Below are 22,701 nucleotides of genomic sequence, written 5' to 3'. Positions count from 1 at the left end.
TTGCAACTCAGAGCTAAAAATCGACTGAGCGACAACTCGTAACTCGGAAAAGTACCACTGTATTTAAATATTGTCTTAGGTGGTTTCTGTTGTTAGTTTGTAATCTTTATAGAAGAGTGTCAAAAATTACCTTTGCAAGTACAGTAATGAGTAAGAAATTCAATATACAGTGGACCCCCGGTTAACGATATTTTTTCACTCCAGAAGTATGTTCAGGTGCCAGTACTGACCGAATTTTTTCCCATAAGGAATATTGTGAAGTAGATTAGTCCATTTCAGACCCCCAAACATACACATACAACCGCACTTACATAAATACACTTACATAATTGGACGCATTCGGAGGTGATCGTTATGCGGGGGTCCACTGTAATTAAGATAAGCTACTTAGCTTATTGTCAAGTGTCAGCCTCTGTCCGCAGGACTTGTCGTCATGTTGTCATGCTTTGCTCACTATGTTACTACATTTGGGGATGAATACTATATTTCTAATAAAAAAAAGGGGTAGAAACTTAGGAATTTTTATGTGGTAATAATTTGTGGAGTTAAAATATTAGTTTTTGAGAAAATATACAATGTTTATACAAATAATGCATTTCAATAACACACTCAACTTGCCTAAGAATTGTATGTTCACCACTTGTCTATGTGTTTCCAAATTTTCCAAACCAAGTCATATACAGCACAAGACACAGGCTCTAACTCTTGCCCAAACCACTTTTTACAGGAAGACCAACACAACCTGGGCTTCACCAGCAATATACAGTGGTCCCTCGTTTGTCGTAGTTAATCCGTTCCTGGAGCTGCTACTATTAACGAAATCTACGATTTGCAAATCAATTTTCCCCATAAGAAATAATGCAAATACAATTAATCCGTTCCTGACACCCAGAAGTATTAAAACAAAAAAATTTTTTACATGAAATATACATGTAGTACATAAACAATACAATGGGAAATGATGAATGAAACATTAACAGCATAACACTTACCTTTATTGGAGATTCTTCTTAGTGTAAGGGAGACTGGAGGAGGAGAGAGATTGGATTGTTTATAGTTTGGAAGGGGAATCCCCTTCCAGCAACACCTCAGGTACCAATTGCTTTTCCGGGGTTGCTTCTCTTCTCTGTTTCTTAATGCCACTAGGACCACCTTGAGAGTCACTGGAGTCCTGTCTCGCAAAATAACTGTCCAGTGAGCTCTGTTTCTGGCGTCTCTTTAAAACTTCCCTAAAATGGGCCAAGACTTTGTCACTGTACATGTTGCCAACATGGCTTGCAACAACCTTGTCAGGGTGATGTTTCTCCATAAAGCTTTCCATCTTACCCCACATAGCAAAAATCTCTTTAATTTCTGAAGAAGGCACCATCTTCCATCTCTCTTCCTCCTCCTCTGCAGCAAGATTCTGAGCTGCGATCTGTTGCTGTTCCTGCTGAAGCTCTTGCAGCTCCTCAGTGATGAGCTCTTCGTTGTGGTCTTCCACCAATTCTTCCACATCCTCCAAACTCACATCCAACCCCCATGGAACTCCCCAGTGCCACAATTGATTTTACAACAGACATAGGCTCATCAGGGTCAGTCCCAAACCCTTCAAAATCCCTCTCGTCGACACAATCTGGAAACAATTTTCTCCAGGCAGAGTTCAAAGTCCTGGTAGCCACTCCCTCCCAAGCCATACCTATAAGGGTTATGCAATGGAGGATGCTGAAGTGTTCTCTCCAGAATTCCCTTAGGGTCAAGTGAATGTCTGTTGTCACAGTCAAGCACCTGTGAAATAATTGCTTTGGTGTAGAGTTTTTTAAAGTTTGCAATGACCTGCTGGTCCATGGGCTGGAGGAGAGGAGTGGTATTCGGGGGCAAGAACTTTACTGTGATGAACCCAAACTCCTCGAAAATTAGGTCATCCAAGTTTGGAGGATGAGCAGGTGCATTGTCCATTACTTGCAGGCACTTGAGATCCAATTTCTTTTCCAGGAGGTAATTCTTCACACTAGGGCCAAACACTTCATTGAACCACTCGACGAAAATTTCCCTCGTGACCCATGCCTTACTATTAGATTTCCAAAACACACACAATTTACTCTTCATAACATTGTTTTTCCTGAACACTCTGGGATTTTCAGAATGGTACACTAGTAATGGCTTCACTTTGAAATCCCCACTAGCATTAGCACAGAACATTAGCGTCGGCCTGTCTTTCATAGGCTTGTGTCCTGGCATTGCCTTTTCCTCCTGTGTAATGAAGGTCCTCTTTGGCATTTTCTTCCAAAAGAGGCCTGTTTCGTCACAATTGAACACTTGTTCAGGTTTCAGTCCTTCAGCCTCTTTGTACTCCTGGAATTCATGCACATATTTTTCAGCCGCCTTGTGGTCCGAACTGGCAGCTTCACCATGCCTTACCACACTGTGTATGCCAGTACGGTTCTTAAATCTCTCAAACCAGCCTTTGCTGGCCTTAAATTCACTCACTTCACTACTATTTGCAGGCAATTTCTTTACCAAATCTTCATGCAACTGCCTAGCCTTTTCACAAATAATTGAAGTCATAAGATTACCTCCTGCTAATTGTTTCTCATTTATCCACACTAATAATAACTTCTCAACCTCTTCGAGTACTGGTGATCTCATTTTTGTCAGCATAGTTACCCCCTTTGCAACAACAGCATCCTTGATTTCCTTTTTCTTGGCCACTATGGAACATATGGCTGTGTAGGGTTTCTTATACATCCTGGCCAGTTCGGCCGCACTTGTACCAGTTTCATATTGTTCAATGATGTTTTTCTTAAATTCAATTGTATTTCTCACCTTCTTTACCACAGGCTTGGCACTAGGAGCTTTCTTTGGAGCCATGGTAGCTTATTTAGTACTTGCAAGCACTAAAATACAGTGGACCCCCGCATAACGATGGCATCACATAGCGATTTTTCCGCATAACGATTACTTTTATCGCAAAATTTTTGCCGCGCATACCGATTAAAAACCCGCTTACCGATTTTCGTCCGAGACGCGTCCAATGTGCCCTCACATGTGCCGGCCGTCCCATTGTTTACCAGCCAGCCTCCGCGGTAACATCCAAGCATACACTCGGAATATTTCGTATTATTACAGTGTTTTCGGTGCTGTTTCTGGAAAATAAGTGACCATGGGCCCCAAGAAAGCTTCTAGTGCCAACCCTGTGGTAAAAAGGGTGAGAATTAGTATGGAAATTAAGAAAGATTTTGAAGGGTTTGGGGCTAACCCTGAGAAGCCTATGCCAGTTGTGGAATCCATTGTGCCTACTTCAAAGATTAAGGAAATGTGTGCACAGTGGGTTGAACTGCAAACCTTTATAGATGAAAATCACCCTGACACAGCTGTTGCAAGCCGTGCTGGTGACTATTTCAATGACAATGTTATGGCCCATTTTAGGAAAGTCTTGAAGGAACGGGAGGTACAGAGCTCTATGGACAGATTTGTTGTGCGACAGAGGTCCAGTGACTCTCAAGCTGGTCCTAGTGGCATTAAAAGAAGAAGGGAAGTAACCCCAGAAAAGGACTTGCTACCTCAAGTCCTAATGGAAGGGGATTCCCCTTCTAAACAGTAAGAAGATAATGCTCTCCCCTCCTCCCATCCCATCAATCATCACCAGATCTTCAATAAAAGTAAGTGTCATGTAATTGTGCATGCCTTTTTCAGTTTGTGTGTATTAAAATTAACATTTCATGTGGTAAAAAAAAATTTTTTTCATACTTTTGGGCGTCTTGCACGGATTAATTTTATTTCCATTATTTCTTATGGGGAAAATTCATTCGCATAACGATTATTTCGCATAACGATGAGCCCTCTTGCACGGATTAAAATCGTTAACCGGGGGTCCACTGTAAATGGAATATTATGAAATATTTCGCTGGAGCACGTGAGGGGACCTTCGCTCACTGGTAAACAATGCCAGACTGGCTGCCGCCCTGGCTCACGCTGTGGGTACGTGTCCCGGACGAACTACGACTCGCAAGTCAACCTATGAAAAGCGAGCCCATGTTTATACGAAAATACCCCTATGATTTCCGAAATCTATGATTGCTGGGAACTACGAAAAGCGAGGGACCACTGTATATCACATATCCATCACTCATGGGAAGTACAGTGCCTGCACTCTGAAGGAGGGGTGTTAATGTTGCAGTTTAAAAACTGTAGTGTAAAGCACCCTTCTGGCAAGACAGTGATGGAGTGAATGATGGTGAAAGTTTTTCTTTTTCGGGCCACCCTGCCTTGGTGGGAATCGGCCAGTGTGATAATAATAAAAATAAAATCCATCACTCAGGACCAACCACCCAGCAGCATTGATCTCCTGTATTGCTAAGCTCATCATGATGCCCTGTTTTGTTTGTAACCTAAACTTAGTGTTCCTTAGTATGTCTCAAAGTATAATAATTGTCAAACATTACTGGCTGATTTTGCTTTAGTATATCGTACTGAAACAGCTTTACAGATTGAGTTCACTGAAATTTTTCACATTCTTTACATTAATTTTAAATGGCCATACCTTTAAAATTTTAATCTAATTATTGAAATAATTTGTTGTTGAAAATGTTGTACATTTATATGTGAAATAAACACTGAACGCTTGTAAGTAAACTGCAGTGCCATTGTACAAAGACATTCACAACATGGCTAGTTGTAACTGATAGAAATATGTAATAGCAGTGGTACGTCATTGCTGTATTGAAACACTGATTTCAAATCATCACATCAAAGGGCTGTCCATCCTTTTATTCCTTTAAAACATCTGGTATTTATTGAGGAGTTGAGGGCCAGAGCTGGCTATTGCTAGTATCTTTAATAGCTGCTGGTTGTTAAAAGCACACTAAACATTTTACCTTATACATAAATAGTACTACACTGTATAATTCCTTAATATATGCGATACACTCACTAAATATTGGTGAGAAAGTTGTAAGCCATGGCTGTGCAGTATTGTATGTGAAGCACCGGTGGTGCACAGAGCCTGTTGAGTGCAGCTTGTGCTTTTATAATCTTCCTGACTCATACAGTGAAATGAAAACACCTCATCTCATTACATACAGTAGGACCCCCGTATCCGCAGAGGATAAGTTCCAAGGCCCTCCTGTGGATACTGAAACCACGGATAGTTGCAAACACTATATATAATCGTATTTTGTTTACATAGATACCTATTATAAAGTTTAATTGATAAATTACACACAATTGGAGAATTATCATTTTTTCGCTGATGGGAAGCACTTCACAACTTCTCAGGCTTTGAAGAACTTCCACCATCACTATTTTTGCACTTTGAGGCCATGATTAAGCAAAATTAAGGGTTATTTTAGGGCTGTGGTAAACCGTGGATAACTGAAACTGTGGATACTGGATCCCTGGATACAGGGGTCCTACTGTATGCTAAACTGAAGTTCAGATCCTACAAAAAGAATTTAGCTACAAAAAAAAAAATTAGAAAAAAATGCATGTAATACAAAAACAGTTGAATGAGCCTTATTAGGGAACCTACAAAGTACAAAGGATCATTATTTTGTCATTTGACCTTTTGCTTTTGTTACTTTATTATTTTCTGGCAAAGAATCACTTAGTTTCTGGAAACAAGTCAGATCGATATACATAAATTCATTAACTTTTCATTGCCTCCATCTTAGGAATGCTGGTAACTTGGTGTTCTGGCACTTTGGATTTCAGTGCCTGCCAAGCATTTTTTTATTAGATTAAGATCCGGGCTGTGACCTGACTACTCTACAACAGGGATTTCATGCTGTCTCAAGCAATCCTTGATCTTGCTAAGTGACAGCAGACACCATCTTTCATCAAGGTGTTGGTGTAATGAATTTGGTAATGAGTGAGAAGTTTCTCATCAAGTACTTGTAAATATTACTCCCCATTCATTATTTTGCCCTTGGGCAGGAAAGACCACCACAGCTACAGTTATTGGTGAAACATCCCCAAACCTTGGTTTGGCAGGGTATTTAACCATCTTGATTGTGAAGTTGGGGGTGTAACCTTGAAGACCCCCTGGGACAATGAACCTGCTTGGAGGCATTCCCAATGACACAAAAAGCTGATTCATTAATAAACATGACATTTCCTCCAATTTCTCTGTGAGGAAGCAGAACAGAATTCTTCCTCTACAAGCCATGCGTGTTGTAAGAAGTGACTAAAATGCTGGGAGCAAGGAGCTAGTAACCCCTTTCCCTGTATACATTACTAAATTTATAAAGAGAAGCTTTTTTTTTTTTTGGTGGGGGGGACACCCTTCTTCAGTGGGATACGGCCAGTGTGTTGAAAGAAGGATTTCCTCCAATTATCCGTGGGCCAATCATTGTACTTGTCATAAGTAGCACATACTCTCAGTGATAAGGAATTTATCAGCCCTTTGACACTGCATTCTCGGTATTTTTACATTGTTGTAGTGTGTACAGCCACTTCTCCTAGGACATCAGGATACTTATTCTGGAATTCCTAAGCAGTAACTGTAAGGTTAAGCATAGCTTTCTTCAGAAGAAGAGTGTCAGTGCATGGAGTGGTCTTCAGGACCTCCAAGACTCCATCATCTTATTGGGAGTGTACCATGAGGCAGGTTGTTGATTACTCTGTTAAGGTTCTGGATAGACTTTGGGATGCATCCCAACTTGTCTGCAGTATCCTAGACAGGGAGTTTCTTGTCTAGGACAGTGATGACATGAGATTGTCCTCCATACAAAGCATCTCCCAAGGCAGTGATTGATAGAAACAGCTGTAGATAGCAGCTAACGTAGACAATTGTGCAAGGCAACAGAGACAAACGGCAAGTGTCACAACACCTCTGTCTAACATGGTTTGTGGGGTACTGAGAGCTCAGCAGTTATTTCTCATGTTTATCTGAGTTGGAGAGAATGCCATACATATGAGTATGTCTGATTCATTTTCTTTCATGGTTAGAGACAAGTAAAAAATGTTTGGTACTTGATCAACAGCAAACATTTTTTTCACATTTCATGACAATTTTTTTTTTTTTTGCAAAGATTGTATATATTGTGTTGTAATACATTCACCAGATATTGAGCACAAAGATTTATGACACAGATTTCTGCAGCAATAATATATAATGCCTAGAGAGAGGTGGAGTGCATCATTTAATGCAAAATATAAGCAGTAGTTTCACTTGTATTGAACTGTACAGTATAATGTTTGGAGGAAGTTACGTACAGTATTTAAATATTTGGGAGTGATCATGTCAAGAAGATGACTATGAAGGAGGAAGTAAACTACAGACTACACTAGTGGAAAAAGGTAGGTGATGTGTTGAGGCATCTGTGGTAGGAATTTTTTCTCTGGTGGCAAAAAAAGGGGAATGCACCAGAGTATAATGGTACCAACAATGCTAGTGAGGCTCAAGTTAGAGTATGTAGGAAAGAGGGAGATTATTTCCCAGTAAAAGTAGGCCTTAGACAAGGATGTGTGATGTCACCGTGGTTGTTTAATATATTTATAGATGGAGTTGTAAGAGAAGTAAATGCGAGGGTCTTGGCAAGAGGTGTGGAGTTAAAAGATAAAGAATCACACAAAGTGGGAGTTGTCACAGTTGCTCTTTGCTGATGACACTGTGCTCTTGGGAGATTCTGAAGAGAAGTCGCAGAGGTTGGTGGATGAATTTGGTAGGGTATGCAAAAGAAGAAAATTAAAAGTGAATACAGGAAAGAGTAAGGTTATGAGGATGAAAAGATTAGGTGATGAAAGATTGGATATCAGATTGGAGGGAGAGAGTATGGAGGAGGTGAATGTCTTCAGATATTTGGGAGTGGAAGTGTCAGCAGATGGATCTATGAAAGATGAGGTGAATCATAGAATTGATGAGGGGAAAAGGGTGAGCGGTGCACTTAGGAGTCTGTGGAGACAAAGAACTTTGTCCTTGGAGGCAAAGAGGGGAATGTATGAGAGTATAGTTTTACCAACGCTCTTATATGGGTGTGAAGCATAGGTGATGAATGTTGCAGCGAGGAGAAGGCTGGAGGCATTGGAGACGTCATGTCTGAGGGCAATGTGTGGTGTGAATGTAATGCAGAGAATTCGTAGTTTAGAAGTTAGGAGAAGGTGCGGGATTACCAAAACTGTTGTCCAGAGGGCTGAGGAAGGGTTGTTGAGGTGGTTCAGACATGTAGAGAGAATGGAGCGAAACAGAATGACTTCAAGAGTGTATCAGTCTGTAGTGGAAGGAAGGCGGGGTAGGGGTCGGCCTAGGAAAGGTTGGAGGGAGGGGGTAAAGGAGGTTTAGTGTGCGAGGAGCTTGGACTTCCAGCAGGCATGCGTGAGCATGTTTGATAGGAGTGAATGGAGACAAATGGTTTTTAATACTTGACGTGCTGTTGGAGTGTGAGCAAAGTAACATTTATGAAGGGATTCAGGGAAACCGGCAGGCCGGACTTGAGTCTTGGAGATGGGAAGTACAGTGCCTGCACTCTGAAGGAGGGGTGTTAATGTTGCAGTTTAAAAACTGTAGTGTAAAGCACCCTTCTGGCAAGACAGTGATGGAGTGAATGATGGTGAAAGTTTTTCTTTTTTCGGGCCACCCTGCCTTGGTGGGAATCGGCCAGTGTGTTAATAATAAAAAAATAATGCTATATGGATGAGCTTGGAGGCAGCAAAGATGTCATGTTTGAGAGAAGTGTGTAGTGTGAATATTATGTATAGAATGAGGTACAGTACCTCATTTAAGCCACCCTTAAATCTGATACCTGAGCTGTTCATTATGTAATGCAGTTGAGTGTTTCTGCTACTTTCCACAATGCTTATATTATTTGGAGTATTCAAGCTTAGGAAGTTTATTAGTTGTCTTCAGTTATGTATATAATAGTATCCTAGACAGGATTAAAATATTCATCTGTTGAGTCTGCAGTTATTTACTACAAGTAGTCATATCCTAGTCAGGATTAGAAGGTTTATCTGGTGGGTATACAGGTACTACATGTAGTTGGATTTTAATAAGGATTAGAAGGTTTATATGTTAAGTCTGCAGATAAGAATGTAGCAGCCTCATAGTCAGGATCTGAAGGTTATTCTTGTTGCTCTAGGCAGCCACACTGGTGATCAAAGGGATGACTGCTGCATTCTTGTTGCTTAAGAAACTTTTCATAAAACAAACGGACAAACAAACTTTATTTCGATAAAGTGGAGTACAGTACATTATACAGTTAGGGTAATTGACATATAAACTACTTTATAGAAAGCCTTTTATTATGCAAGGCATTTTGGGTAACCTTAAGACTAAATTATGATTACTAGTATATGAGAATAAGAATACTTAAGTTTATATTACATTAAAGGTATTCAGTAATTCAATAAAAATTCTGATTAGTGATACATTAAGGATGAAGCTGGGTACATGAATTAAAGGAATGATGGAACAAGAACAGGGATAATATTGGGTGAAGGATAAGGTGTTAAGGTTTCAGGAATTGTTCATCATAATAAATTGTTGTCAGGATCACATTAAGGTAAGGAAGTGTTTTTAACAGTAGCTTTGAAGTGGCTGGCAAAGAGGGAGACTGGAATCTTCAGGTAGAAAGTCCTTTAATACACATTGAGTTTTTACAAAGGTTGAGCTGGACACAGGGACTATCATAGAGATTTTTGGGTCTAGTATTATACCTATGAGTTCTGTTGTAACTATCATGAAAGATTTTCAGGGCAGGATTGATATTAGCATTAATTGACCTGTATGCACAGTAGTATGAGTGAATTTTATATATATTAAGTAGGTTTAGACTTTTGAAGAGTGAGAGTGTGTGTTGTTTGGTTCTAGACTTGATCATTCATACAGCTGCTTTTTGTTATTATTGGCTTAAGATGATGTGTTGTAATGGATCCTCAGACACAAATAATGTAGGTGAGATAGTTTAGATTAGAGAGTAGCATAATGTATGTAGTACTGTTTGAGGTACATACATAGTAACATACCTTGGAGAGGATGCTAGCTGGTTTTGATACTTTTTTTGTAATGTGTTGAATTTCAAGTTGCTGTCAATGAACAGACCTAAGAATTTCCCTTCGTTTTGTTTAGCAGTGAGAGAACTGTTAATTACAATGTTTAGTTGGACATTTGTAGCTCTGTTCCCAAACATCGTGTAGAAGGTCTTGTCATTGATAAATGTGATTGTAGTGGTAGTCATCCAGGTTAATATCTTTAAGAGCTCTTCATTAACAGTGTTGTTGAGAGAATTTGGATTTGGGTGGGAGATGACAAAAGTTGTATCATCTGTAAACAGAACTGGTCTAAGTTACTGAGATTCATTTGGAAGATCATTGATGTATATGAGAAAAAGCACAGGGCTGAGGACACTACCCAACAGGACACCTATGTCAATAGGTCATGTTGAGATTTTTTTTTATTTTATTATTAACACATCGGCCATTTCCCACCAAGGCAGGGTGGCCTGAATAAGAAAAACTTTCATCATCATTCACTCCATCACTGTCTTGCCAGAGGCATGCTTTCACTACAGTTATAAAACTGCAACATTAACACCCCTCCTTCAGAGTGCCGGCACTGTACCTCCCATCTCCAGGAATTAAATCCGGCCTGCCGGTTTCCCTGAATCTCTTTATAAGTGTTACTTTGCTTACACCCGAACAGCACGTCAAGTCCTAAAACCATTTGTCTTCATTTGCTCCTATTTAACATGCTCACACACACTTGCTGGAAGTCCAAGCCCCTCCCTCCAACCTTTCCTAGGTTGACCCCTACCCCGCCTTCCCTCCACTACAGATTTATACTCACTTGAAGTCATTCTATTTCATTCCATCCTCTCTAAGTGTCCAAACCATCTCAATAACCCCTTTGGATAATAGTTTTGGCAATCCTGCACCTCCTCCTAATCTCCAAACTATGGATTCTCTGCATTGTATTCACACCACACATTACCCCCAGACATGACATCTCCACTGTCTCCAGCCTTCTCCTTGTTAACATTCACCACACATGCCTCACACCCATACAAGAGCATTGGTATAACTATACTCTCATGCATTCCCCTCTTTGCTTTCATGGATAAAGTTCTTTGTCTCCACAGACTCCTCAGTGCTCCACTCACCTTTGTTTCCTTATCAATTCTATGATTCACCTCATCTTTCATAGACCCATCTGCTGACACGTCCACTCCCAAATATCTGAATATATTCACCTCCTCCATACTATCTCCCTCTAATCTGATATCCAATCTTCCATTACCTAATTTTTTTGTTATCCTCATCACCTTACTCTTTCCTGTATTCACTTTTAATTTCCTTCTTTTACATACCCTACCAAACTCATCAACCAACCTTTCATTATTTTCAAGAGCTGCATAAAGGAAGTCTAGCATTTTTATAACTGCATCATTTGTGCTTTTATTTGGTCTGAAACTAAACTGGGAGGTGTTGAGTATATTGAGTGATGCTAGAAAAGAGTATAATCTCTTTAAGATTAATTTTTCAAAAAATTTGGATAACAATGGTAAGTTAGGTATTGGTTTATAGTTATTTATGTCTGTTGGGTCTCCACCTTTATCTACTGGGGTAATAACCCTTGCTATCTTTAGTATTATTGGAAAAGTGTTGAACAGTACTGTAATGGTAAGCAAAAGCACATGAGCTACTTTTTTGAACAATGGTAGAGGTACTTGTGCTGTTTCCTGACTTGTTTTTCAGTGAATTTATTATCAAAGTTACCTCAGTAGGATTAGTTGGAGCGAGATAGAGGGAGTTTGGGAAACAAGGTAGTCACTTGCTCAGGCATTGGTACTTGGGATTTTGCTAGCTAGCCTTGATTATATTGTAGAGAAGAAACCGTTTTACTTATTGGCTGTTTCTACAGGCTGAGATGTGGTTCATTGGGTTTGGTTATGACAATATCTCTGGTTTTGGTCAATTACTTAGAACCCAGGGCAATATACAGGGCCAGATTTAAACATGGCAATGCCCTAAGCCATGGGAAGGTGTAGAATCCCTATTTGGCAAGTGTTAACAGAGAATAAAGCTGAACTTGCCAAGAATACTGCCAAGAAGCATAACAAACCCATGCTTGGGTGGGAGGGTTTCTCCATTAGAACTTTAAGATTATGACTTTAATTATTCAATTTAAAGAAATATATTAATAGGATTGTAATTAATTTCTAAGAGTAAAATACTGTTGTAAAATTGTAATTACCAGAAAATTAATTGTAATTTGTAAACTGGAACATGATTAATGCAAGAAAAGTCATGAATGATTTCCTCAAAAGATAAGATGACTTGTTATAATGTTTTTATAAAATTTAATAAACAATTTAAGTGTTGCTAATTAATGTAAGAAGTGTATCAGGTATGGGTTTACATCTGGATTTAGGCACAAGCAAATGAAAAATAAATTTTTGAAAATCTGAGAGGCCCCTTCAGACCATGAAGCCATAAGTTGTAGCTTGTTTAGCTTATGCTTAAATCCTGCCCTGCCAATGTAGCATTAATAGGATTATTCCACATGCCTGTGAAATATATTTTGTAGCATTAAATTATGGAAAAAAACGCCAATATTAAAATAAAGAGTGTACAGTAATCAGAAGTCACATGATAAAGTTGAAGCTGTGTAGAGTTCTACCCATAAGTCTGATGGTTTATTTCCTCTCAAGGGAGGCACCTTGATGCCAGTGAGGGGCTGTTGATCCAAGGAAGTGGACCTGTTCTCCCCTTGAATTGAACCTGATTGCCTCCCATTCCCTATGTGCTGTCTGACACTTATGGCTTTAGTTAGTGCTTCCCAAAGAATAATAATAATAATTGTTTATTAATTACACAGTAAAAAAAGTAATGGAGTTCCTAATTCAGTACTGTATCTTTCTAATTCTAAAAGAAAACCATATTTTATTCTTCTCTATCTTCTACTTTTCATGTTTTCGCTTTCTCTTGTTGACGGTGATGCTGTCTGATGGTAGACTGAGACCCCAACTCACTTTCTGGTCTCCAGATGTTCTGCTAGACTCACTTTGAGCTTCCTGACCTTCCCATAGGCTCACCTTTGCCTTGGTGTTGCCTACGCGTAGTTTCTGCAGAGAGGGAGAACGAGTGAAATTTTAGTGTTGAAGTTGTGATGTGAGTTTGATTATTTATAAATGTCTGTGCTACGAATTCTCAGAGGGATGCATGATTCATGATTGAACATATATCTGGATAAATTTGCTTTGAAAAAGAAAAATTGTAAAATATTCAAAATCTTTTGATTGTGTATTGACAAAATACTGAAGCATATACTGTATTCCAACTTTTATTTTTTCATTTGCCATTTTCTTTTTATCAAATATTGTACATCTTGTTAGTTGCATATTAAATCACCCACTCGCCCAGCTGAACCTGGCAATTGGTGTATACAAGGACACCTGATTTGGTGAATTCAAGCTGAAGTTTGCCCCTCTCTTTCCTGGAATCAAACCTGACTCCTACTACAAGTTCCCCTTCTTCTCCATCACATTTATCCAGAATAACTAAAAGTGTGTTGGCTTTTAACATGGAGCTAATTTTGGAATATAAGTTGTGGAATGCTCCTCAAATATCCCACCAGGAAAATCTACTTGTTGTTTTTGACCTAGAATGAGTTTTGGAGCATGAATCATGGAATTCATCTTTTGGGATTTACTCCACACCCTCCTAGGAAAATTTATTTATAGTTTTGGACCCATAATAAATTTTTTAATGTTTTGTGGAGAGATTTACGAACTTTCCCCAACTTGCCTCTCCCTGGAAACTTAAATTTTGGCTTCTGACCTAGAATGAATTTTGTCAGACTGATGTTTTAAGACCATTGTTTTGTGTATAATCATTGCTATTTGCAAGACCATTTTACTCTACTATCTTTGTTTTTAGTGTGATGGATGCTTTGTTTTATAACAGATGTTCTTTGTATGATCTGTTTCTTTATACGATGCATTTCCTTCTAATATTTACTCTACTTGAAGAATACAGAGGCACAATACTGTGACTGGAACAATGCACACATAACTTGTACATTAGTAGTGTGCATATTAATTGGGACAGTGATGAAATAAGACATTTACATATTTGGAAAATTAATGTTTTTCTGGAAAATATACAGTAGTGATATGACAGATAACTGATTTAATAAGAGATATGACTACCCTTTTCATGACAGATAACTTATTGAATAAAAGATATGACTACCCTTTGCTTTAACAGTGGAACCTCAAATATCGAACTTAATCCGTTCTAGGAGTTAGTTCTAAATTCGAAAAGTCTGAAAAGCAAAGCAATATTCCCATAAGAAATAATGGAAATAAAATTAATCCATTCCAGTAACCCAAAAATATTCACAAAAAAATACATTTTATAGAGATTAATTATAGTTTTAAATAAACACAACAAATATAGTGTTCAATTATGTATTAATAAATTTAAATAAACATATAAAATAACATTTTACTTACCTTTATTGAAGATTGGTGATGACATCTGGAAGATAGGGAGGAGGAGGAGAGGGAGTTGGGGTTAGTGTTTGGAAGGAGAATCCCCCTCCATGAGGACTTTAGGTATCAAAGCCCTCTCTGGGGTTACTTCCTTTCTGTCTTTTAATGCCACTAGGACCAGCTTGAGAGTCACTGGACCCCTGTCTCACAAAATAACTGTCCACAGTCCTCTGTTTCTGGTGCCTCTTTAAGATTTCCCTAAAATGGGACATGGTTTTGTCACTGAATTTGTTACAAAGATGGCTTGTTTCATCTTGCTATGGTGTTTCTCACTTTCTTTACAACAGGCGTACCACTAGCAAGTTTCTTTGGGCCCATTGTAGCTTATTTCACAGTCCCACAAGCACTAAACACAATGAAGTAATCATAAAATGTTTGAATGAGAGCGCAGGTTAGTGTTCACTCAAGCATCAACAAAACCAGACTGGCTCACGGCGCCTGCGTGGGGGACGCAGACAGAGCAGGCTGCCGGACAAGTTCAGTACCCGGTGGTTCGAAAATGGGGCGAGTTCGATAATAGGGACAAAGTTGGTTTGAAAAAAGGGGTCTGTTTTCGAAGAGTGATACGTTCGAAATTTGAGTGCAACTAATGTGTCATTTTATTGTGGCAACGTTTCGCTCTCCAGGAGCTTTATCAAGCCGTTACAAACAATACATGGATACAGAGGGTATCTATAGGCTAAGAGTGAAGTGGAGTAATAGTGGTGGTAGTAGTAGTTGTAATATTAGCTGTAGTAGTAGTAATATAATATGGTAGATCAACTTCTACACGAGTAAAAGGTTATAAAAGCTATTACTCGGGTAGCATAAAAATAGGTTAGACAAATATTTCTATTGGTGGCTGGATTTGAGAAGGTCTGTTTCAGTGTTCCTTCTCTGTTATGTTCTTGTGTAGTATTAGCAGCAGAGACTACGTGATGGCAGGGTTTACTGTTTTGAGAAGGATTTTTGCTAATACTTCAGAGATGATGAAGCTTCCTTTATTTTGCTTGATTGTGTTAGAAACAGCGATTAATGATGAATCAAGGCATTTACGTCTTGGGAAATTAGGCTCTCTGATCACTAGTTGGGCATCATTGAATTTCATGAGGTGATTGGCAGAATTCCAGTGTTGTATGCAGGCGTTGTTCAAGTTTTCATTCTTACATGCGTTAATGTGTTCATTAAGATGTGTTTTGAGGTTCCTAACTGTTTCACCTACATATATCTTGTCACAGCCTCCATAACATATAGTGTAAACTCCTGCATTGACTGTTTCATGATGGTTCGATTTTGTCCTGGTTGGATCCCTTATGGAAGTGATGGATGCAATGGCGACTCTAGTGTTAGTTTGTGCGAGTACCTTGGAAACATTCAATGCAACCTGGCTGTTGGGAAGGATTATAACTTAGGAGTGGTGTTGGTGTGTGAAGAATTGATGATCCGAAGAGCTCTTTTCTTGCAGTCTTTGATGAAAAAAAGAAGGAAAATGTAGATCATTGAAGGTTTGGTATATGTATTCCTCGTCAAGAACCTCAGGACTACAAATTCGGTATACTCTTGGGAAAAATCCGATGATGATGCCTCTTTTGGTCTTAGTATCTTGACAGGAATAGAAGTGAGCGAGATCATATTTGTTGGTAGGTTTACAGTAAACTTGAAATCTTAGATTGTTTTCAAATTTGTGAATGAGGACGTCTAGAAAAGGTAGCTTGTCATTGGATTCTTCTTTTAGAGTAAACTGGATAGCTGGTTCAACTGCATTGAGCCTTGCCTGAAGATTCCACACTTCAAAACGTTTGAGAGTTATTGTGAGGATGTCGTCCACATGACATAACCAAGTGATGCTCGTGGGGATGATGTTGGTGAAGTGTTCAGCTTCCAGGTGCTCCATATGCAAGTTGGCTAAGACGTCGCTGATAGGGACCCCCATTCCCATACCATAGGTTTGTTTGTAGAGCCTGTTACTGAAGTTAATGCAGAGTTCAGTCAAATCGACAAAATCTCCGGGAGGTAGAGGAAGGTTAAGGTCCTGATTGACTTTACGTCGTAGAACGTAAATGGCTTGTGTGGTAGGTACTTTATTGAAGAGAGAAGTAACGTCCAAACTATACTTAGTTTCTTGTTTCGGATGGAGAGGTTTCTGATGCGCTTGAGAAGGTCGTCTGAATGTTTAAGATGAGCGGGGCTGATGGTCCCCAGAAGGCAGGAAAGATGTTTGGAAGAACGGCTAGTTTGTGTGGTGCACTGCCTATATCTGGTGTGATTGGTCTGAGAGAAATAATATGTTTATGGGTTTTGGGTAAACCATACATGTGTACTGGTTTAGGGTTGCTGGGTATCAAGTACAGAAGTTTTTTCCCTTCACTTGAACATTTGAGTATTTGTCTGCTTTAGTATAGGAAATCTTTGGTGAGTGTCTCGCACTGTTGTGTGCTGATGGGTTCATATGTAGACTGATCATTCAAAAGGTCCATCATTTTGATGTTGTAGTCACTGGGCATTCTTACTGCAGCTTTATGTGAGCTTCTACTAATCTTTCTAGACAGTATATCACTTCCCTTAAGGACCTCGCCAATGACCCAGATATTATTGTCACCACCGACGACAAAGGAGGTGGAGTCCTCATACTCAACACCAGTGACTACAACACCAAAATGATGAACCTTTTGAATGATCAATCTACATACGAACCCATCAGCACACAACAGTGGGAGACACCAAAGATTTCCTATACAATACCAGACAAATACTCAAACGCTCAAGTGAAGGGAAGAAACTACTCAATACCCAGTAACCCTAAACCAGCACACATGTATGGTTTACCCAAGACCACACACCAACCAGCACACATGTATGGTTTACCCAAGACCCACTCTGCTGGATTAAAGGCTACCTATCCAATAGAAAGTCGTCTGTGTTGTTCCAGGGACGTAGAAGTGTAACTAAAGATTTTGAATTAGGAACCCCACAGGGAGGTGTACTCAGTCCCACCCTATTCAGTATTCTAATTAATGCCTTACTTAATGCTATGCCTAGCCAGCCCCATCATTATATGATTAATTTTGCTGATGATATAATGATTCACACCACCAGATTCTCCAACACCCAAAACATTCTTAATCATGTACTAGCCTCATGTCAGGACCTGGGGTTGATAATCTCGGGATAAAACAAAGATACTCAACAGGCGTCCTCCTCGACAGAGAGGCACAGTTCGTCAGATCCAGTTGCATGATGGGTCTCTTCTAGAATAAGTAAGCAGATATAGGTGTCTAGGCTTTGAGGTTCCACTGCTTGGACCTGTTGTAACGAGACTTTGTCGCCAATACAAAGAAAGGCTGAGAGCACTTAGAGTTGTGGCAGGTTTTCATCCCAGGTATGGAGCTAATGTTAAAATTGTGAAAATTATCTATCTTGCTTATATTAGATCATTGGTTGATTATGCTGCGCCACTACTTGCACTCGTGTCTGACTAGAAGCTTGAGGGGCTGGAAAAACTGCAAAACGAAGCAATGAGGATCATCCTAGGATGCCCTCGTACTGCCAAAATTTTAAATATGTGGAAAGAACTTAATATTCCAAGCATTAGAGATCATGTTACTGAAAGAAATATCCTTATTGGGGTCAATATGCTTAGGTTAGCCCATTCAAACCCCTGCACAGAAACCCTCCAAACTTTCCTCAGCACTGGTGAACATCCTTCCAGATGGATCGAAAAAACTGGAACCGACCTCCGCATGAACCAGCTACATGATCTATGTCAAGTTAGACAACAGAGGCACTTCCCTGCTCCATGAGATATTACCACATTCCAAACTACCATTCCTCCATTTCCCCCCAAAACTCTTCTTAAATCACAACGAAAGCTTCGTCTTGAAGCCAAACATGATGCCTTAAGCTGTATTGATAATTTAGTCACACAGAACACTCTTTCACAAATTATTTACGTTGATGGTTCTGTTCACCAGTCCACTGGTGCAGCTGGTAGTGCTGCTGTCATACAGAGTGATGGCTTTCATCAAGAAATTGGAGCATGCATCAATAACTGGGCCTCTACCCTTCAAACAGAACTGTTTGCCATACTTCTTGCGCTCAAATGCGCCCATGTATCTAAGGCTGACACTTTAATTGTAACTGCTTCTGTCTTCCATAAATGCTCTCAACTCATTAAGTATAAATTGTGGCATGCTTGTGTCAGAAGCCAGACACAGGTATGGTAAGATTGTGGACAGTCGAGTCAGAGTGCACATGCTGTGGATTCCATCTCACATTGGTCTTCAGATGCATGATAGAACTGATATATTGGCTAAGCTGTATGCTTTCAAAGAGGGAGTAGATTACAATCTTGGGTTGTCAGTTAGTAGTTTGAGAACAATAATACGAAAAGAACTTCAATTGAACCTTATTGCCCCTCAAGGAAGGTTCCTTGATGTTGGTGAGGGGCTCTTGAGTTAGGGAATTGGATCTGTGCTCCAGTTCCCCGAATTAAGCCTGAATGCCTTCCACATCCCCCCCAGGCGCTGTATAATCCTCCGGGTTTAGCGCTTCCCCCTTGATTATAATAATAATGAACCTTATCGACTTAAGCCTTAGGGAGATTGACACAAGTCAGTCCATCTACCATCATTCCATCATGCAGGAGGAGCCACATGTCTTTGGTGCATCCAACGAAATAAGCAGATTCTTGGATGTCATTACCGCCCGGCTCCGGCTGGGTTACAAGAATCTTTGGCAAGTTAAATCACAACCACCAGATGTAGATCAAACGAAATGTAAACTTTGCCAGATGGACTATTGTCACACCCTGCGTCATTATGTACTGGAGTGGGATACAATTAATGAATTTAGAGACGACTCACTCAGAAATGTTCAAGACATGTCTAAGTATTTTATCCACAGTGGTATATTACAGATCATTCTGGAGAAATACCCAGATTTTGCTAGCTGTAAATAAAGCATTACAACGTGTGTGTGTGTGTACTCACCTATTTGTGGTTGCAGGGGTCGAGTCATAGCTCCAGGCCCCGCCTCTTCATTGATTGCTACTAGGTCCTCTCTCTCCCTGCTCCACGAGCTTTATCATACCTCGCCTTAAAACTATGTATGGTTCCCGCCTCCACTACGTCACTTTCTAGGCTATTCCACGGCCTGACTACTCTATGAGTAAAGAAATACTTCCTAACATCCCTTTGATTCATCTGAGTCTTCAACTTCCAATTGTGACCTCTTGTTTCTGTGTCCCATCTCTGGAACATCCCGTCTTTGTCCACCTTCTCTATTCCGCGCAGTATTTTATATGTCGTTATCATGTCTCTCCTGACCCTCCTGTCCTCCAGTGTTGTCAGGCCGATTTTCCTCAACCTTTCTTCGTAGGACAATTCCCTTAGCTCTGGGACTAGTCTTGTTGCAAACCTTTGCACTTTCTCTAATTTCTTGATGTGCTTGACCAGGTGTGGATTCCAAACTGGTGCTGTATATGTACTCTGGTATGGGCCTGACGTAAATGGTATACAGAGTCTTGAACGATTCCTTACTGAGGTATCGGAACGCTATCCGTAGGTTTGCCAGACGCCCGTATGCTGCAGCAGTTATCTGATTGATGTGCGCCTCAGGAGATATGCTCGGTGTTATACTCACCCCCATATCTTTTTCCTTGAGTGAGGTTTGCAGTCTTTGGCCATCTTGACTATATTGTGTGTGTGGTCTTCTTTGCCCTTCCCCAATCTTCATGACTTTGCATTTGGCAGGGTTAAACTCAAGGAGCCAGTTGCTGGACCAGGCTTGTAGCCTGTCCAGGTCTCTTTGTAGTCCTGCCTGATCCTCGTCCGATTTGATTCTTCTCATTAACTTCACATCATCTGCAAACAAGGACTCTTCTGAGTCTATCCCTTCTGTTATGTCATTCACATATACCAGAAACAGCACAGGTCCTAGGACTGACCCCTGTGGAACCCCGCTTGTCACAGGCGCCCATCCTGACACCTCGTCACGTACCATGACTCGTTGTTGCCTCCCTGTCAGGTATTCTCTGATCCATTGCAGTGCCTTTCCTGTTATGTGTGCCTGATCCTCTAGCTTTTGCAGTAACCTCTTGTGAGGAACTGTGTCGAAGGCCTTCTTGCAGTCCCAAAAAAATGCAGTCGATCCACCCCTCTCTCTCTTGTCTTCTGTCACCTTGTCGTAAAACTCCAGTAGGTCTGTGACACAGAATTTTCCTTCCCTGAAACCGTGCTGGTTGTCAATTATGCACTTGTTTCTTTCCAGGTGCTCCACCACTCTCCTCCTGATGATCTTCTTCATGACTTTGCATACTATACACGTTAGTGATACAGGTCTGTAGTTTAGTGCCTTATGTCTGTCTCCCTTTTTAAAAATTGGGACTACATTTGCCATCTTTCATACCTCAGGGAGTTGCCCAGTTTCAATGGATGTGTTGAAGATCTTTGTTAATGGCACACACAGCATCTCTGCTCCCTCTCTAAGGACCCACGGAGAGATGTCTGGTCCCACCGCCTTTGAGGTGTCAAGTTCACATAGCAGCTTCTTCACCTCCTCCTTGGTTATGTGTACCTCATCCAGCACTTGTTGGTGTACCCCCCTGTTCTGATTTCCTGGAGTCCTACTGGTTTCCAATGTAAATACCTCTTTAAATCTCGTGTTGAGCTCGCATACCTCTCGGTCGTTTCTTGTGAACTCCCCATCACCCTTCCTCAGTCTGATTACCTGGTCCTTGACTGTTTTCCTCCTGATGTGGCTGTACAACAGCTTCGGGTCAGACTTGGCTTTCGATGCTATGTCATTTTCATATTGTCGCTGAGCCTTCCTTCTTATCTGTGCATATTCGTTTTTGGCTCTTCGGCTAATCTCTTTATTTTCCTGAGTTCTCTGTCTTCTGTACCCTTTCCATTCTCTAGTACACCTAGTTTTTGCCTCCCTACACCTTTGGGTGAGCCAAGGACTCGTTCTGTTCTTCCCATTATTTCTGTTTCCTTTGGGAACAAACCTCTCTTCTGCCTCCTTGCATTTAGTTGCCACAGTCCATCATTTCTTGTACTGGTTTTCTTGTCAGTTCCCTCTCCCACTGAATGTCTTGCAGGAAGTTCCTCATGCCTGAGTAGTTCCCCCTTTTGTAGTTCGGTTTTTCCCACCCTATTCCTGCTACTCTCTCCACTTGAAGCTCAACTATGTAGTCAAAGCACAGAACCACATGATCACTCACTCCTAGGGGCCTTTCATACAAGATATCCTCGATGTCCGAACTACTCAAGGTGAATACAAGGTCCAGTCTTGCTGGATCATCATCACCTCTCTCTCTGGTAGTGTCTCTAACATGTTGATGCATGAGGTTTTCCAGTACCACATCCATCATCTTGGCTCTCCATGTTTCGGGACCCCCATGGGGCTCCAGGTTTTCCCAGTCAATCTCCTTGTGATTGAAATCACCCATAACTAGTAACTTTGCTCCCCCCATGTGTGCTCTTCTGGCCACCTCGGCTAGTGTGTCGACCATTGCTCTGTTGCTCTCATTGTATTCTTCTCGTGGCCTCCTGCAGTTCTGTGGTGGGTTGTACATTACTGCAATTATCACCTTATGTCCCTCAGACTGGATTGTTCCTACTAAGTACTCCCTTTCACCCGTGCCATCCATTCCTTCTTTCTCAAAACCCCACTGGTTTTTAATTGTGTGTGTGTGTGTGTGTGTGTGTGTGTGTGTGTGTGTGTGTGTGTGTGTGTGTGTGTGTGTGTGTGTGCGTGCGTGCGTGCGTGCGCAGGCGCACGCTTGTGTGTATGCATATATTTGTACGCTCGTTTGCATGTGTCTGTGCGTGCGCCCTCGTGTGTGTGTGTTCGCGCGCTCGTGTGGGTTTATGACCCACCTAATATTTGTATTTATAACTCATTACAGTTGTGACCGGATGTGAACGTATCAGTGGCTCATTACTTTGTAATTTGTTCATGATTGTAACCATGTATAGGAGTGAGGATGATTCATTACCTTTGTAACTTCATGATTGTGATTAGATCTACCTGGAGTTCATTACCTTTGTAACTAGTTCAGCTATCATAACTTTGGGGTCCAGTCCCTCGACCCATTATGTACCTCTGTAATCTTTTGACTACCACCCACAGGATGGGTATGATGGGGCGCACAATAAAGATATTAAACTAAACCCAGGACCCATAAACATATTATTCCTCTCAGACCAATCACATCAGATATAGGCAGTGCACCACACAAACTAGCCGT

The 22,701-nt window shown here is 40.6% G+C and overlaps 1 protein-coding gene across 1 annotated transcript in view; it reads right to left on the bottom strand.

Annotated features, from left to right (window-relative positions):
* Nucleotides 1–12,621: 12,621 nt before the first annotated feature.
* Nucleotides 12,622–22,701, bottom strand: part of LOC128693311 (uncharacterized) — a 54,441-nt gene continuing 44,361 nt past the window's right edge. Inside the window, exon 4 of the mRNA XM_070089494.1 lies at nt 12,622–13,040. Within this exon, the coding sequence (XP_069945595.1) occupies nt 12,876–13,040 (165 nt within the window). The 3' untranslated portion in view covers nt 12,622–12,875. The remainder of the gene's footprint in view (nt 13,041–22,701) is intronic.

Source organism: Cherax quadricarinatus, chromosome 28 (genome assembly GCF_038502225.1).
Source record: "Cherax quadricarinatus isolate ZL_2023a chromosome 28, ASM3850222v1, whole genome shotgun sequence".
Taxonomy (NCBI): domain Eukaryota; kingdom Metazoa; phylum Arthropoda; class Malacostraca; order Decapoda; family Parastacidae; genus Cherax; species Cherax quadricarinatus.
The sequence above is the reverse complement of the archived record's forward strand: the minus strand, read 5'-3'. Positions and strand labels throughout refer to the sequence as shown.